The sequence below is a fragment of the Protopterus annectens genome, chromosome 4.part0 (genome assembly GCF_019279795.1).
Source record: "Protopterus annectens isolate FY-2018-M chromosome 4.part0, PAN1.0, whole genome shotgun sequence".
In the NCBI taxonomy this organism is placed as follows: domain Eukaryota; kingdom Metazoa; phylum Chordata; order Ceratodontiformes; family Protopteridae; genus Protopterus; species Protopterus annectens.
This window is the reverse complement of record NC_056733.1, coordinates 1,500,158,036-1,500,177,455: the sequence shown is the minus strand read 5'-3', so window position 1 is coordinate 1,500,177,455 and position 19,420 is coordinate 1,500,158,036. Positions and strand designations below refer to the sequence as shown.

Here is a 19,420-nt window from a genome sequence, read left to right as displayed (position 1 = left end):
GGTGGCCTTTCTAAGCCTATCCCAATTTTCCGGAAAGAATAATGATGACCTGTATAGAAAATGAACATTGAAGGCCAGGCATTTATAAGCTACATCTGTCCTTAAGGGACATGAGTGCCAGGTCAGGTGAAATGTCCTGTTCCCCATCCACTGGTCTAGGTTGCACTTAAATTGGGTAATAGATGAATTCAGCTTCATGGGGATGGGACACATATCTGCCTCTCCAGCATTTTCTAGTTAAGTCACCAAAAGATGTTCAGGTTTTTAGACCTTGTATTTCTGCTAATGTTTTACTTATGACTATGCAGGAGATTCATAAGTGTGGGGTTTGCAGTTGCCTTCTAAGCCAGACATAGATTGCCCCTCAGCAATCTATAGCAGACTGAGTAGAGAGAAAGGGCTTCTAGGTGCTTTGTATAAGACAGGTTTGTTACTCCTTGTATTTTTTTTTTTTTGTAAGGAACCTCTGTGGTCACTCTAGTTGCTGCATATGCTTGGTCAGGTGCATACCGAAGGGAGCACTGTACTTTAAGATTGGTCAGATAAAGGCAGAGTAGAGTGGGATTATGACCTCTTTGGACCTATATGCCATATCCTTACTTATAAGTTGTGCAACATAAAAGGATTTCCTCATCACTGTGGCCATACAGTAGTCGATGATAAGGCTACTGATTATGTGCATACCCAGATCCCTCACCACTGTGTCAACTCTTAAGGGCATATTATCAAAGCCAGGATGGCTGACTTTCCAAAAGGTACAATTATGCATTCCCTAGCATTGAGTTTAAGACCATGGCTTTGGCACCATTTGTTAGTCAGAGATAGGCCTTCTTGAAGAATCCTAGTGTCTGCAGGGAGTCAGTGATAACCCCCAGCTTGCAATTATCTGCAAGCTTAGTCAGTCATACACCTTCAGTGTTTGCTTCCACTTCAGAGAAATATATGTCAAAAAGGAGTAGGCCCAGTACCAAGCCCAGGGGGGACTATGCTAGTGACTGGCCTCTTGCTAGAGTTGTCTCCACCTATTTTGACCTCTTTGGTTCTATCAGTGAGCCAGCTGACTATCCATTGGGTGATAAAAGGGTTTATACCTAATCTAATGAGCTTATCTATAATGCCTGAGTGGGGCGTTGTAACTTAAGCCTTGGTCAGGTCAAGGTAAGCTGTGTGTGCAGTCTTGCCATCATCCATTGCTTTGGTGACCCTCCCAAAGAAGTCCATCAGTTTTAATAGTCATGACCTTCCTTTAACAAAGCCAAACTATGAACGGTCCAGCATTTGCAGATTACCAATGTCCTCATTTATCATGTCCAAGATGATTCTTTCCATGGTTTCACATATGAAGTTGGTCAATATTATGGGCCTGTAGTTACCCAGGCCAATGGTTGGACCTCTTTTGTGCAGCGGAATGACTGTAGCCATCTTCCATTCCTTGGCACAAAACTTGACTGTAGGCTCCAGTTGAAAAGTGGTTCAAGTGGACCAAAGAGGCCATCTTTTATGCTATCTAGTAAGCATCCCAAGATGTTATCTGGGCCCATTAATGCAGTACTTTTAGCCTTGGGCAGTGCTTGATTACCTGTAGAATGCGATGTATCCTTTAGAATATCAGTGGAGGAATAGTGGGAGAAATTTGAGCTGAACCTCTCAGTCAAAAGTTGGCAATGGCCTCTGGTTCAGAGTGGGTAATGCCACTTAAAATAAGTTCTGGGCATTGATGTGTATTTCCCTTGAGGTTATGGACATAGCAGCTGTAGAAAACATTGTGGCTGTTCTTTCCCTGAGAAGCTATATTTTCTTCAAATGTAGCCTTTGAGGTGTTCCTTAACCCTCTTAGCTGCCTGTTTAGATTGGCCAGGTTTTTTTCTTTTATTATGTTGAGTATTGCTCCTCCTATGCTTGGCAACATTTTTTTTCTTTTGTCGTATAACTGATTGATATTATGATTCCATCAGCATGGCTTCTTTTTTGAGCTTATGATATTCTTAATATGAGTGGGCATAGCTTGCTATACACAGCTATCAATATGGTTGTAGAGGGATTTTGTAAATAGCTCAGCATATGCTATGGTGTTAACCAGGTTTGGGGGGGGGGGCTTGGAATTTAGCCAAGGTGTCAGTTAGTAGAGAGAAGTTAGATTTGGAATAGTTCCTTAAGGTTTTTGATTTTGCTGGGTTCCAAGATTTAATTTTTATTTCAAGAAATACTGCCTTATTGTCAGATCTGACAAGCAAGAACATTACATTGGGTGAGGGCATCCTTCCCTGATGTTTGTGAGTACAGGGTCAATGATGTTTGCACTCATGATAGAAGAATAGACCAACTGTCCCATGATGTTGTTATTACTGAAGTTTAGGACTCTCTGGGTTTGTGCATTAGAAGTGGTGTAGGAAACAGTCTATAGAGTAGTATTTTGATCCCCAAAGATAATTGTATTGTGTTGAATGGTGAGGGACTCTAGTACATTGAGATAGGCAGTATGGGTTTCCTGGGACATGGAGAGGACCTATAGGTTGCAAGGATATGGTATGAGATCCTGTTTATAGTCAGTTGCACAGCTATGTGTTCCATCGGGTCATATACTTTAGCTAGTGTGGGTAATACAGACTGAGACTCCTCCACCTTTAGTTTCCTGCTGTGCAGTAAAAAGTCTAAAAGTCTAAAAGGCACATGGCTTTACACTATGTCTCCATTATTATACAGATGTCTGCACTCTCCAGGGAAAGGAAGGCTTGCAGGGAGTGACATGTCTAGTTAAGACTTCTAGCATTGTGCAGTAACACCTTCAGATATTCCTTTGTAGGTTCAGTTAAGTCAGGATCAGATTGGCATTGCCTAAAAAAAGGCACTGTTGGTGGGGTGGAAAATGTCTTTGCTAATATCCAAAACCCTGAAGGAGATAAGTGCAGACCTTCCCTGGAAAAGCAGTGTGGTCTGTCAACCATGTCCTCCCAAGCCATTAAATATTATACCCCTTGGACTGACAACAGAACCTAAGCCAATTGTTAAAATCAATAATTTGTGTTTGTCACATGCCATCGTCCCTGGGGAAGGTAGCATGTTGCTCAGTGCTAGGCTCATACCTATCTGAGACACATAATCAGTGAGCTTGATCATGTCTACCTTATATAGTCAAGGGAGGTACATCTCAGGTCATTAACACCCTCATGAAATATGACAGAGTCATACTGGTACCTGTGGTCCAATGACTGAGTTCCTGTGTGACTTGATAAATCCTAGCACCAGAAAGGCAGCTAACTATGATTCTCTCGTTACTCAGTCTGGTCTGGGGGACATCAGTTAGCCTCCCTATAGAATTACCAATGACCAGGAAATTTGGTTGTGCACCAGTTTCTCTTAAGGACTTAACAGTCGAGGCATTGATACAGTGTTACTATGTGTAGCTGTGGGTGGTGTTTTAATGGAGTATTTATACAGTGGCTGAGGACCTTTTTTTGATTGTGCTATGCAGAAGGTCTTAGTGTTCTATGAAGGTTACCTCTTAGTGCCTCAACATAAGTAGTTTTATGTCTATAGTCTTTTTATGGTCTTTACCCTGTCCAGTGGGAATGGTGCACTTGTCACTGACAGCCTGTATAGGATTAGTTTTGGTTGTCTGACAATTTTGCCTCCAGCATTAGATTGTGTTTACATTTCATGCATACTTAAGAATAAGTGGGTTGTCAGTATACATGAGGTAATTGCTACAATGCCTCAGAATACCCATCTCATCCAGACTGGTCACAAAGAGAACCAGAAGGAAATATCCATGGCTGCTGATCTACTAGGGAGGAGTGAGGGAAATTTTTAATATTGAATAGGTCAATAACACAAGGTTCTTGATGAATAATGCTCAGCTATGCACAAACTAGATGCTCTAGTAGTTAAAAAAACTCTGTCTAGGCAGTGAGTATTTTAAGGGAAACTTACACTTTGAGAGATCAACTTCTACACAGATTACAAGGGGGAATTACATTGCAAGATGTTAGCATCTATACAGATCACTGCTAGGTGTCACTGCACAGAGAGCAGCAGTTCCAACTAAAACTGTAAAAAGGTCAAAAAGTTCAAATATTCAACACAGAAACATTCAATTAATGCAACTGTGACAAAGCAATAAGGACAAAAGTGCTGAAACAGTGGATATGGTAAGTCAAGTCTTAGCTTGCTCGTAGGTTATGAGCCAAGCATTGTGCAATTGCGATGCTTAAATAGCAGAGGAGGATTTGACAAAAAAAACAGAAACAATGCCCTGTGGGCAATCAAAAACAGCACACTCTTCCTCTCTTTACACAAGCCCTCTCCAGAAAATGACTCAGGTCCACACTCACTAAAGTGATACCAAGGCATTTCTAGCTAAAGACTGTAAAAAAAGGCCAGAAAGTGCAGATAAACAACAAAGAAACACTCAATTAATGCAGCAAAAACATGTGCCAAAACAATTGCTATGGCAATGTAAGTCTTAGCTTTTGTAAAGTTTATTAGAGACCAGCAACACTTTTCTTCTCAAGTAGCATTATTGCAAATGTTGCCAAATGCCTCAGGCATAGAGATTCAAATTTTAATCAAGCTAGACTTCTAGCTAATCAAATAAAGGTACAATAAGACTTACACCAGCAATTCACAGCTCAGAAGGGCATAAACTATCCTTTCCTGCCACAAGAATGTGGACCACAAATCTTCCTAATGTAAAATAACTGTTTTGAGCCCAAGTGCTTAAACCAGAACAAAGACAATTAGTATAACAGGCACAATAAACCTTCACCAGTAATTCTCAGTTCAGAAGGGTGGAGGTTCTCATCTCAGAAGGGGGGATGCTATAGTAGGCAGGCAGTTCAAAAGCCACCAAGTTTAAAAGCACAACAGGAATGTGACACCTGTGCCCTGGCCAGCAATTAAGGACCCTCAATCCTCACCACTAACACCAGTGAGGGGTGTCTCATATAGGAGGAAAGGATAACAAATACACACAGTAAAGTGCAATATTATTATCCAGTTGGTAGTATAACTAAACAGTCAAGGCTTATTAGAGTGACTTGGTACAGGATCCCTACATAAAACAGCCACAGTTAAAAGGGTTTATAAATATTTAATAATAAATAATTAAAAACACAAGACAATACTTTTTACTACACAGTGCTAGTCAAGAGTTCAGAGGTCACAGAGAAATACTTAAAATAATTCAGTAGTGCAGTTCTGACATCACAGAAAAACAATTAATCTAATCTTTTTAGTTTCTAGCTATTTCTAAGAGAAAAAACAAGTCTAAGATAAACTTACATATAGAGCAAGAGAGTGCTGTGGAGTTGGATAGTCCAGACAAAAATGCTTAATGCTCTCCGATTCTCTCTGTTTTTAAAATCACATTCTTGGTTCACATTACATCATTCTTCACACTTCCCTGGGTTCCAGGTAATAGAAACTACATTTCCATTCTTAGCATCTCTTTTTGTTATCTTGCAGCTTGTCAGGAAGCAGAGCAATAAAATACATTTGCATGTTTAAAACTAGCAATTTAACTCTTGGTTAAAACAATAGAAAAAATGTCTTCATTTAGACATTTCAGCACCATGTTTAGATGAAAAGGTCACAACATGCTTTACTTTGTCATCTTTCTGCCAGCAGAGTGCACTGTTGTTGCATTTTTGCAGTTCCACATCTAACAGCAGTTTTCTTTCCATTTAATGCAAAAAGCCTGTGCCTTACATTAATATTTACAAATGGTAGAATTATCTATAAAATTCTATCTGGCTAGGCTGGCAGCCTTCACATCCCCCCCTCCACTGGAGAACTCAAGCAAGTTTTTCAAGTGACCCTTGAGAAACACTGCTTGAGAGGGTTAGGTCTATCTGAGTATACCTTACCCCATTCCCTGTCTTGAGACCCATCTGCATTGGCATTGCTAATCCCACTGCGGTGCTGCATGGACATATCATATACTTTCAACCCTTGGCTCCATCTTAGCAACTTGGCATTTTGCTGGCTGGCTCTGTTTAACCATGTTAGAGGGTTGTGATCTGTCATAACAGTGAATTTCCTTCCATACAGATAAGGCTGAAGTTTCTGCAGTGCCCACACTAGACTAGACATTCCTTTTCTACAGCTACATAGCATTCCTCCCTGGGTTGGAGCCTATGACTGAGATAAACCACTGGGTGCTCTTCCTCCTCTGAAGAAATCTGGCTGAGTACAGCCCCCACCTCATGGTTTGAAGCATCCACCTGCACAACAAATTATTGCTGTAAACTGGACTGGCTAACACAGGGGGTCCTCCTAAAGGTTCTTTAAGCTTATGGAATACCTGCTCACATGCTGAGGTCCACACTATCTTATCTGGCTTGTTCTTCCTTGTCAGGTCTGTGAAGGGAGCAGTTATGATACTATAACTGGGGACGAACTTTCTGTAGTACCCTGCTGTCTCTATAAATGCCCTCACCTGCTTTTTAGTAACAGTTGCCGGCCATGCCTGAATGGCTTCCACTTTGGCAGGTTCTGGCCGTATCTTACCATTCCCACTCTATGTCCTAGGTAGGAAACCTCTGCCATACCCACCTGACATTTGTTCGGCCTAATGGTCAACCTTGCCCTCTGCAGTCTGCCCAGCACCTCCCTGACATGCTGAAAGTGCTCTGGCCAGGAATGGCTGTAGATGGCAATATCATCTAGGTAAGCAAGGGCAAACCCCCCTGCCCCAGCCAGGATATGCTCTACCAGCCTCTGGAAAGTTGCTGGGGAATTCTTCATCCCAAAGGGCATCTTTGTGAACTCATACAAGCCAAAAGGAGTCACAAAGGCTGATGTCTCTCTAGCACTGGGAGTCAAGGGCACCTGCCAGTAACCCTTGGTAAGATCAATGGTTGTAAGATACTTAGCCCCACCCAGCTGCTCAAGGGCCTCATCTGTCCTAGGCATGGTGTAAGCATCTGACTCTGTGTGACTATTTAATTTCCTATAGTCAACACAAAACCTGGTGCTGCCATCCTTCTTTGGCACCAGCACGACTGAGGAGGCCTGGGGACTATTGGACTCCTTAATCACCCCTTGTTCCAACATCTCCTGTGCCTCCTCACTCAGAGTCTGTTTGACTCTCTCAGCACTCTATAAGGGGCCTGCCTGATAGACCTTCTGGGTCCTGTATTCAGCTGGTGCTGCCCCAGGTGGGTGCAACCTGGCTTCCCAATGCACATGCCCCCAAATTCCTTCAACAATTTTTGGATTTCTTGAACCTGGGTAGGAAATAGCTGCTGGGACATTGCTACCCCTTCTACTGAAGTGTCAGCATGGGCCTCACTGAAGATAACAAAACCCCATATCTCCCTCAGACTCCTCCTGCAATCCACTGCAAATGCTCAGCACAAGGACCTCCCTATCATGGTAAGGTTTCATCATGTTAACATGGCACAATTTGTGCTCCTGCCTTCTGCCTAGCAGTTCCACCATGTAGTTAACATCACTTACCTTTCTTACCACCTTGTAGGGTCCCTCCCAAGCTGCTTGCAGCTTGTTGTGTCTGACAGTAAAGAGAATCATTACCTACTTCCCCACAGCATACTCTCTAGCTTGAGCATTTCTGTCATACCACACCTTTTTCTGTTGTTGGGCTTCTGCCAGGTTCTCCTGGGCCAAGCCCATGAGTTCCCTAACCCTTGTCCTGAGGTTTAGGATGTATGTCACAACAGACTCCTTTTGAGACTCACACTCACCTTCCCACTCATCTTGAATTAAATCTAGAGGTCCCCTCACCCTATGCCCATACAGCAACTCAAAGGGCTAAAAGCCTGTGGATTCCTGGAGAACCTCTCTGTAAGCAAACAACAGATGGGGCAAATATTTGTCCCACTCCCTCTTAAACTGATCTGCAAATGCCTGTAGCATTGACTTGATTGTAGAGTTTAACCTCTCAACAAGACCATTAGTCTGGTGATGGTAGGGGGTGGTCTTCACGTGCTTCACACCACAAAACTTCCACAGATAAGCCAGCAGGTCTGACATGAAATTGGCACCTCTGTCAGTCAATATTTCTTTTGGGAAACCTACCCTGCTGAAAATCTCTAACAAAGCATTTGCCACCTTCTCTGGCTGAATGGAGGACAAAGCCACTGCCTCAGGGTATCGTGTAGCATAATCCACTACCACTAGGATATACTTTTTCCTTGTGAAACATGGGGTACTCAGAGGACCTACAATATCCATAGCTACCCTCTGAAATGGCTCCTCAATCACAGGCAAAGGCATCAAAGGAACTCTCACCTTGTCTCCTACCTTTCCTACTTTTTGGCACTGCTCACAGGTCCTGCAGTCCCTGTGCCATCTCTGGCAATTCCAGGCCAATAGAAGTTTTGCATAATATGCCTTTTTGTGCATTTTATGCCCATATGACATGCAAAGGGAATATCATGGGCTAAGGCTAGAAGCACCAGATGGTAGGCTGTAGGCACTACTAACTGCTGTACTCTATCACCTTCTAGCCCTCCCTCAGGGGTCCACTCTCTGTATAGTAACCCTTTGTCCCAGTATACAGATTCCCCCTTTCCCTGAGAATCAGGTGCCTCCCTAGCTACCTGCCTCAGGCTTTGCAATGTAGGGTCTGAGAGCTGAGCCTGTCTCAACTCTCTCCTTGTAATCCTTCCCAGCTTCCCTTCCACAGGAAGTCTGGCATCCTCTGACACTGGTGCCTCACTGTCAGCATGGGTACTACTTCTTACCTCTACCTTTGCAATCACTCTGTCCAAGGGACCATCAGTACCCGCAAGCAGCTGTAGCTTATATTCAGTCTCACTGCTACAGAGTAGCTCCCTCCCTGAAGTAACCACCTCACCAGTCCTGGCTGCAAGTATGTAGTCTGTCTGGGTCTTCCCCAGGCCACCAGACCCACATGCTTGTCTCCTAGCCTGACTGCGTGTAACTGCATAAGCACATAGTACTGCCTCATCCAAATCCTTCCCTATCAGCACATCTGCAGGGTGGTAGTTCAGTACCCCTGTAGTCTTAAGACAACCTACTATTGGCATTTTGCCTTTCCCACTTACTGGCTCTCTTACCTTTTGTTCCCCACCTTGCCTCCATGGACACTTATATACCCCATGGCCCCACTGGTTGCATTCAAACATTTAACCCTAGCTCTTAGATGTGTACCTGGACTAGTGGCTTCCCCTGCTACTGGCAAATTCAGCTGAGGCAGTCTGTACTGCCCAACATGGGTTCCTTTAGACCCATGAGCAGTATTGGGGGTCCCCTTCCTGTGCACATTGTCTATCAGCTAACCAGACCCTCATGTCCTCAGGCAAAGTACTAAAGGCTTGTTCCCTCACCAAAAGGTCTGCCATTCCTTCAAAAGTGGTGACCTGACATCCACTCCCCACCTATGGAAATAAATGTCCAGTTCAGCAACATATTCACATACTCTTTCATTTGCCTTCCGTCTATGCTCAGGAAACATTTTCCTATACATTTCAGGTGTTAGCTTCAGCAATTCTAACAAGTGATTTTTAACAGCAGTATAATCAAAACATGTAATATCAGACATTTTTGACAAAACAGTTACAGCTTTACCATGGAGTAAGGGTGTCAGGAACCATACCCAGAGCTTTTGGTCAATACTATACTGTTTGTAAACCCTCTCAAACATATCAATGAAACTATCAAAATTATCCCATTGTTTAAATTGCAGAAGACATTTACTGATCTTTTGTGCTTCTGAAGTCCATTTACTCCCTTCCCCATTACCTCCATGACTCTGGCGAATAATCAGCATTTTCCTCTCATGCCACCTCTGCTGCTCCTTTTCCTCAGCTTCTGTCTCCAAATGCCTGGCCTCCAACTCAAGTCTCTTTAGCTCCAGATGGATTTTTAAGTCCTCTGCAGAAAGGTTGAGCTGTCCATCCCCCGAGGGTATTATATCTCCACTGCCAGTCCAATTGCCCTCCTGGTTGTTGTTTTCTGATGCAGCTGTAACCAAGGCTGCAATCAGGTCTGCCTTAGTCAGGTTTCCATGTACCAGTCTCCTAGCCTGGCACATCTCCGCCAGCTGGTTCCTTGTCAGCTTTCCATACTCCTCTGCTGACATGTTGCCTGCTCACCCTGACATACTAAGCTAACAAAAGAAATAAAACAATTGTGATCTGAACTCTGAGTATTCACAGTGTGGCTGGTTTAGAGTACAAAACACCTTCAAAGCTCACTGTACACAAGCTACAGGAATTCACTCTACCCACACCAGTACAAGCCAATTAGTATTTGCCAACCAAATTAATATGTGATGTGGATATCCCACCACTGCCACCAATTAATATGTGACATCAGTGCCCTGGCCCAGCAAGCAAGGAGCCTCAATGCTCACCACTAACACCAGTGAGGGACATCTCATATAGGAGGAAAGGATAATAAATGCACACAGTAAAGTGCAATTTCCATTAAGAGCACAAAGCAATCACAGTCAGTCAGGGGCTGGTCACTCCCTTGCTCTCCAGGTCCCCAATAAGACTCCCCACTGGCACAGCTATAGGGTCTAGATCTCAGCCTAATGGGCAAGCTAAAACCTCCAGCAACCTCTCTGTCCAACCAGTGCTTCGTGTCCCTGCCCAAGTAGCTGACACACACTCACTTTGAGATAAGAGTTTATACAACCACACAGACACTCCTGGGGAAGGCTGGCACAGGTTCTCCAGTTGTGGCCCTTTTACCCAGACTATACAGCAGAAATCACTGCCTCCACCCAGCTAATATTTATCAGCTACCCACAGGCCCTTAAAAGGGTATCCAATTATTACTGTGCAATATTATTATCCAGTTGGTAAGTGCAACTAAACAGTCAAGGCTTATTAGAGTGGCTTGGTACAGGATCACTATATACATGCAATGTACTCTAGAGCTTAAATTATCTCTACATAAAAGAGACACAGTTAAAAGGGTTTAAAAATATTTAATAAATAATTAAAAACACAAGACAATACTTTTTACTACACAGTGCTAGTCAAGAGTCAGAGATCACAGAGAAATGCTTAAAATAATTCAGTAGTACAGTTCTAACATCACAGAAGAACACTTAGTCTAATCTTTTTAGTTTCTAGCTATTTCTAAGAGAAAACACAAGTCTAAGATAAACTTACATATAGAGCAAGACAGTGCTGAGGAGTTGGATAGTCCAAACAAAAATGCTTAGTGCTCTCTGATTCTCTTTGTTTTTAAAATCGCATTCCTGGTTCACATTACATCATTCTTCACACTTCCTGGGTTTCCAGGCTAACAGAAACTACATTTCCATTCTTAACATCTCCTTTTGTTATCTTGCAGCTGGTCAGGAAGCAGAGCAATAAAAATACATTTGCATGTTTAAATCTAGCAATTTAACTCTTGGTTAAAACAATAGAAAGAATGTCTTCATTTAGACATTTCGGCACCGTATTTAGATCAAAGGTCACACAATGCTTTACTTGGTCAGCTTTCTGCCAGTGAGTGCACTGTTGTTACATTTTTTGCAGTTCCATATCTAACAGTAGTTTTTTTTTTTTTTCATTTAAAACAACAAGCCTGTGCCTTACATTAATATTTAGAAATGATAGAATTATCTATAAAATTCTATCTGGCTATGCTGGCAGCCTTCACAAGGAGTATGCCTGGTGGGCGGAAAAATCAAAAGCCGACAGAGATCAGCAATACTTAGGAAGAGAACAGCAAGTCATGCAGCACAACAACTAAAGATGCCACTAATACTTGTAGTAACTCTGGAATCTTATTTCTCAGTTCCTCCCACTAGTTAGCTGGATTTTATTCACTGTCTGCAAAATAATTCTTTCCTAACAAACCCTAGACAAGATCTCTTAAAACTCCAAAAAGAACAAAAAAAAAACATAAAACAAAAAGCAATATAAAAGTAAAGATAAAAAATAGAAGTAAACAAACCTTAAACAAACCTTAAATTAATAACTCCATTCCAAAAGCAAATGCTGTCAGAGCTCAGCAATAATTAGTCAGAGAACAGTAAGTCAACTGATCGTTTGTGTTCAGGGAATGTTTTTGCAACCAGTTATGTTTTGATCATTGATATGGGAAGCAAGTGAAATACTTCTGTAAAATGATAAAAAATAAATCTACACCTTTCTACGTATGTATTAAAAATGGACTGCTTGTGGTCTCTCCATCTGACTTTGTTAAGATCCTTGATTAGCACCTAGCATAAAATTCAATTTTGCATTTCATTTACCAGATACACCAGATAATGTTCCATCATCTTATATTATTCCTTGACATGGTGCTGTAGCTCTCCATGTCAATTGCTAATGTGTCAGCTGTAAAAAGTATCACTTAGGAAACTGATACAGAATTATGATGTTTCATTTTGGTTATAAGAATAATACTGAAGTTTTGAAATGTTATACAAATGATCACCAAGGTACCTTTTTGACACTCTGTGATGGGTCAAAGCCAGTTATACTTCAAGTAGATGATAATTAATAATGGCTTGAAGCAATTCTGCTGCAGAATGGTGGACAAGCAACATATGGGTCAAGGACTTTGAAAGATGATTGAACTCTATGTGATCAAAAAGAGAAAGATATATTACCCACTGCTTGTGGCTGTCAAAATGTTCATAATTATAGCTATGATAGCTTTGTTACTGTGGAGTTAGATCATGCACTTATGTACAACATACTCAAAAAATTATCTTATAGCACACCATCTACACTTCAAAGAGTGTTACTGAGTTTACAGAAGTATGATCCTGAAGCTGAGTAAAACACAAATAAAGTGATGCATATAGCTAGCATATTACTTGTAAGAGCAGAATGAATACTTAATAGAGAAAAATTTATAAGTTCTATGGATCCATGTCTTAATCGACTACGTATATTGAAAAAAAAAAAAAAAAAAAAAAAAAACAGAGCACAGCTAAGAAAGTGCAAAAGAATACAATAAAATACAGGCGCTGGAACATATAACTATGAATGAGCCCCAGATGATGTTAAATCATTAAATCCATTACTCTGCTTACCATCATGAGTTTTTGTGTGTTCAGGACTTAATGCTTAAAATAACAAAACTATTATTGTGTGATACTATTTTACATAAAATCTATGAGTCATGTCTGGGGGTTACCAAATGTAAGAAAAGTGGGCACAATGCTCTTTACTGGCCTAAAATGTCTGAGCAGGTTTTACATATGGCTTAACGGTGGCATTTCTAGAATATGGTCAGAAATCAAAACTGAAAAGGGGAAGTGCTACTACATAAAATACATTATTGGATAAAAAGGAGAGTAGGTTTATTTTACTATAACAGCACATACATTATCTTCTTTGTCTGGATTGCTAGTGAAAATACGCAATATATAATATATTATATACGTATACAATAATCTACTGTGTGATGGTGCAACTCATAACATTATCCTAATACTAAAATACTATACTTACAAGACATAATGACATACACAATGAAATAGGATCAAATAATAGGCTGCAATACATAAGCCTCAGACACAGTGCACTTGTGGAACAGTGGGAATTTGTACACACTACTGCAAGTCTTAGATGTCCACAGAACAATGGGACTATAGCTTCTATAGTCCAAACTATAAGCAATCTAAGAAAGACATCTCAGATCTCTGATAATTCAGATTGTGATCATTAAGTTCTGGAAAATAGAAATACCTATTTGTAATATCTAGGTCTTTTATTAACAGAGCTAGTAATGGAGGAAAGCCAATAGGTGTACTAGCCACTCTTTCACATATAAATACTTATATGACTGTCTATACATTTGTCAGTTACTGCTCTAAATAAGAATTTGCAACTAAACTGCTTAAGAAGACCTAAATGAGGAACCACAAAGTGCTTTTTATATACTATAATAACTGATAATCGCTTTGTGCAATATTAAAATGACAGAGAGTACCCCAAGGTTTCAGTGCCTTCCACATTTTTAGACCAGTAACAGACAAGGGCTAAAGGTGGAGGCATCTCGATATACATCAGTAACAAGCTTACCTCTATGGTGGTCAAATAGGATGATGTGCCAGAGCTCTTCTATGTACCGATCACCATAAAAATCCCATGCCATATCCTAGTCAGCTATAGGTTACCCACCATATCCTAATAACCTCAAAATGCTTACTTGGACCTACTGGACATAGTTACTATCCAAACTAAAGCCCTACTCATGGGAGACTTAACATTCTGTAGAGTGGAAATCCTACATGGCCTCAAATCTACAGGCACAGAGATTCCTAGACTTCTTAAATACAAACACCCTTGACCAAATAGTGAATATACCCAACAAAGGCTCCAGCATACTGGACCTCATGCTCACAGATACAGGAGAATGTTGCCCCCCCCCCCACCAATATCTCATCCTTCCTGGTAAGATCAGATCATAGAGCTGTCTAATTCAAAATCAGAATCAACTCTGTAATCCAATTAAAAGCAGTAACAGTTAGGAACTCTTACAAGGCAAATTACTTTTTATTAAGTAATGTTTTTGTTTTTTCAAAATATAATGTAATGTCCCTTCAATCCCCTAGAACACACTAGCCTATGCTGAATTGCTCTCAGAAACTCTATACAGCCATGTTAATGGCTGTATAGAGGCTGCTGTACCTACTAGAAGTAAGCACAGGACTAGCTTCAAAAACAAACCACCCTAGTGACATCCCAAATTAAACAGGATATACAACCAATGGAAAAAGAATTACGGCAAAAATCAAGAATGGTAATTTCTGTAAAGATAAAAGCTTACTCATTAAACTAAACAGGCAACTAAGAGGGCTAATTAGGTCAAGCATAGCCAACTTTCAGGTTAAGATAGTCTCCCAGGTGAAAGATAACCATAAGACCTTCTTCATCTATGTCAGAAACCTCCTGAGCAGTGTGACATCCCTCCTCTAGGCCAGTGATCATGGAGCATCTATCATCACCACTTACACCCATGGAGAACATTTACTGAGAAAAATAATAGACACGCACAGTATTTTCAGAGGCAGCTGTCTGGACCAAGTACAATTTCTTTTAAGAGCACACGGGGAAGGCACACTCCAGTCCTGGGGCTAGGCTACCTTTCCAGGCCCAAAATAAGACTCCTCACTGACACAATTATAGAGTTAAGCCCTTAGCCAGGTGTTCCAAGTGAAGTCCTCCACCACTCTCTCTGTAAAATCAGTGTTGTCAGTGTCCCTGTTCAAAGTAGCTGACACACACACTCTGTCTGAGATTTAATTTTCACACACACACACACACACACACACACACACACACACACACACACACACACACACACACACACACACACACACACACACACCTAGGAAAGGCTGGGAGAGCTTACTCACTTTGTCACCTCCAAACAGACTATAAAGCAGATTCATTACCACCAGCCAGCTACTTTAAGGTACTTACCAGGGTACGCAATTACTATTAGTAAAATTAATATTTATACAAATGGTAATGTTTGACCAAGTGGCAAGACTTTCAGGAATGTGGAGCCACAGTGCCACTATATAAATCTAATTACTCTCAAAGGTTAAATATATTCTAAAAGACCAGCCACAATGAAAGGTATAGATATATTTAATAATAAATAATAAAACTGAAAACATAAAAGTACTGAATATCTATTAACAATAAACACCAGTGTTTCAATCACAGGAAATATTAAAAAAACACCAATGGGAAGACTCAGACAGATACCAGAAAAACAACATTTAACTAATCTTACTATGTTTTCTCAATTGACAGAAGAATTACTGTTCCTTACTTACTTGCAAGAGCAAGGCAAGATGAAGTTGTCAGGTCTAATAAGAAAGTGCTGAGTGCTTCTGTCACATCTCTCACTAGTATCTAAATACAATTTCAGTGCTGACTACAGAATGACATCACATCTGTTCACCTGACTCTGTGGTTCCCACACTACTCTCTCACTAGGAAAAGAGTCAGGATTTAGCACAGATGTGTTACAATGCACGCATAGAACATTGCTAAGGCTTAATACAGCATCTGGAAGTTATAACAAATTCCAGCACTTCTACTCTTCCTGCAGCAAGGTTTTTCACAGGCATTGCGTCTCTGGCTGCATTCAGACCTGTGAGATAAAATCTTTACAGCCTAAACCAAGTCATTTAATTTCAGGCTATTTTTCTTAAGGTTAGCTAGGCTGAGTTTAACCCCTTTCCTTCTAGTATCCTCTGTTAAAATATAAATATTTCAGCAATTACAACAATACAGCCTGACATATATGTGTATTTCTTTACTGTCCAGCAATACCCACTGTTGATTTATTCTTAACACAGGCAGCTTTACAAATGCATTTTTAACACAAGCATCTGTACAAATCAGTTTGCTATTCAAATGACATATAATTCTTTACAAAACTCCAGATGGCTATGCTGTTATATATTACACATGCACTGCCCTACTCTCCCTGGTACAGCTGGCACTATCTCACATCATAACAGGCAGTACACAACAATGTGCAGAACTGGTGTTTAATGATGCCACATTCACCTAGCCTGCAGATACAGCAAACTTGTTAGAAGACAAATTCAGTTCGAACTTTAGTCTTTAACTCTACCTCTGATCCCAACCATCCTCCAAAACAACCCTCAAACATAACCCCTCTGATTATAACTAGGGAGCACATGTGAGCTGTACCTGCTACAACCAAGATTCCAGCCTCAATGGGCACATGCATCCCAGGATGCCTCTGGAACAGTCTAAAACAGTCTAAAATATGACTTATCTGGACCCCTGGAGTCATTATTTTACTATAGTCCTAAAACAGGCTTTATCCCTTATGAATGGAGGACAGTGACAATCATCCCATTCGTGTGGGATGATCTTTAACTGATCCTGGAAACTACAGACCAATTAGTCTGACTAGTCTTATTTGCAAAACCACGGAAAGAATTATCATGGAAATTATTAACAAGGACACACACTGGATCCATCACAGTTTGGCCTTGTCAAAGGAAGGTCATACTTAATGAACCTGGTATACTACTTTGAAAAGGTCCCTAAGGTAATGGATGAGGTGTAAATTGTGCATGCTGTCTACCTAGATCTGGCTAATGCATTTGATACAATACCCCACTTAAACATTGTCAACAAACTTACAGAACTAGGTATACCCCATTTAGGTAAACCCCTTTATAACATGCTGAATCACTAGCTGGCTGACTGATAGGACCCAGGAGGTCAGAATCAGTGAGGCCACTTCCACAGATGCCAGTCATCAGTGGACTCCCCCAGGTCTCTTATAGGCTCACTCCCCTTTGGCATCTACTGCTCAGATGTCAAAGCCAGTGTCAAAGGTCTCTGGCTAACCAAGTTCACAGATGATTGCAAACTGGGAGCAGTCACTGAATCCCCCCAAAAAAGACAAGAACACCCTTCAGGAAGGTTTAACACAGACAAACATTTGATGGCAAAGCCATGGCTTAAAGCTCAATACCAAAAAAGAAATGTATTATAGTATCTTTTGGGAACTCAACCACCCTGAGTAACAACTTCATCAATAAAACAGTCAAAGCTGATTCAATAGTCTGAGAACTCATGTAGATAGTAGCCTAGCTTTCAACTTGCATGTGTCCAAGGTATCAAGAAAATCCCTTTATGCTGCTCAACATACAAGCAAGGGCATGGCATCTAGGTCCAGAGAGGTCATCATACCACTTTACTCAGCCCTCATCAGACCCATCATAGAGAATAATACACTCTTTGATATGTACCTGACCAGACACATGCAGCAAACAGAATGGCCACAAAGGTTCCTTACAAAAAAATACAGGAAAGAATACAGAGAGTAAATACAATATCTTACACTGGTGACCTCAAACCTCTGTCTCTTTATTCAGTATCATACAGACTTCTTTGAGATGATCTTTGCCTGGCCTACAAGTCATCTCTGGACCCAGTGTTGATGAAGCTTTTACCCATCAGCAAGCTAAACAGAATCAGAACTACTAGAGTAAAAGACCTAAATTTTGCTTGTGACATAAATAAGACATATAGATAGATAGATGCTTCCTGGCATAAATAAAAATTGCTGATAGTCAACATGTATATTTTAGACCCACATTAGACAACATATTAAAATATATGAGGTGTAAGAGACAGACACTCACAGTGGTAGGAGGATATGTTCTTTGTGTTATCTCAGAGTTAGTATATATGTAATTACCATGGAGTGTGGGGGTGCAGGAGGACTTTCCCCTGCAAAAAACAGTACTTTTCTTTGCTTGTTCGAAGGAATAGCCTTGAAGCATGCACTGTAACATGGCAACGTAGCATGTTGCTATTTCCATGGATCAACTATTAGTAGTAGATCCATGTATATCCATATGTATATATATATATATATATATATATATATATATATATATATATATATATATATATATATGTAGAGAGAGAGAGAGAGATAATACACATGCATAATACACACACACACACACACACACACACACACACACACACACACACACACACACACACACACACACACACACACACACACACACACATATATGTATATATATATATATATATATATATATATATATATATATATATATATATATACATATTGAAAAATATGATATATTTCTCATGTACTTTTTATAGTGTTGCATAAAAATGTATAGTATGCAAAGGAGTTTTAAGTTTTAAGATTTTCTAACAGAATCCAAATTAAGTCAAAATATCATAGTCTGTAAATACAGAGCAGTGCATTTTAATACTTTTGTAGTAGATCATACAGTTTATGCCATTTACATTAAATCAGCAACATCATCTGTAATTATATGCATTTTACCTTTTATGTGTGTGAATTCTTTAATTTCCACAGCGGTTGTTGTTTCCAAACTCGGAAAAGAGGTTGTAGTCACTGACAAAATAAAATGTTAAAGAAAATTTAAGAAATCTTCAGTACTTCATATTTCACTTATCAGAAAACTGACTGCAAAACATTAAGGGAAATTTGCCTCACTACATGGTATGCAAAGAGTTCCTATTTAGCTTCAGTGAGTGAAACAACTGATGGAAAGTTTAACTGCAGGGCTAAGATAAACAGCTGCTTCCAAAATGGCATTGTAATAACATTTATCTGTAAACCACAATATATGTGCCTAAGGTATATGGTAAGTGGATACGGTAAATTCTTCTCTGTTTCTGTTTTGTTGACAAATTTGGTCCTAGTCTCGGTTTTAAGTGGGGGTGTAAGGAAAAAAATCTCTGATAATGTCTGTGACAGACAAAAAAATCTTCCAATGTCATTATACATCTGATACATGGCTCAGTGAGTCAGAAGAATGTAAATGTTTAAATATCTGTGACTAAGCCAGCTTGCTTCAATTTTATTTCTTTATTACTCTGATCTGCTATACACTGTGATCCTATATGTTGGAAACATAAACAGAAGCTCAGTCCCATAT

The 19,420-nt window shown here is 40.3% G+C and overlaps 1 protein-coding gene across 1 annotated transcript in view; it reads right to left on the bottom strand.

Moving 5' to 3' along the window:
- LOC122800469 (hepatitis A virus cellular receptor 1 homolog) overlaps positions 1-19,420 on the bottom strand; it is a gene marked incomplete in the record, with an annotated part of 335,499 nt that overhangs the window by 148,997 nt on the left and 167,082 nt on the right. Inside the window, 1 exon segment of the mRNA XM_044069913.1 lies at positions 18,802-18,873. Coding sequence (XP_043925848.1) covers positions 18,802-18,873 — 72 coding nt within the window.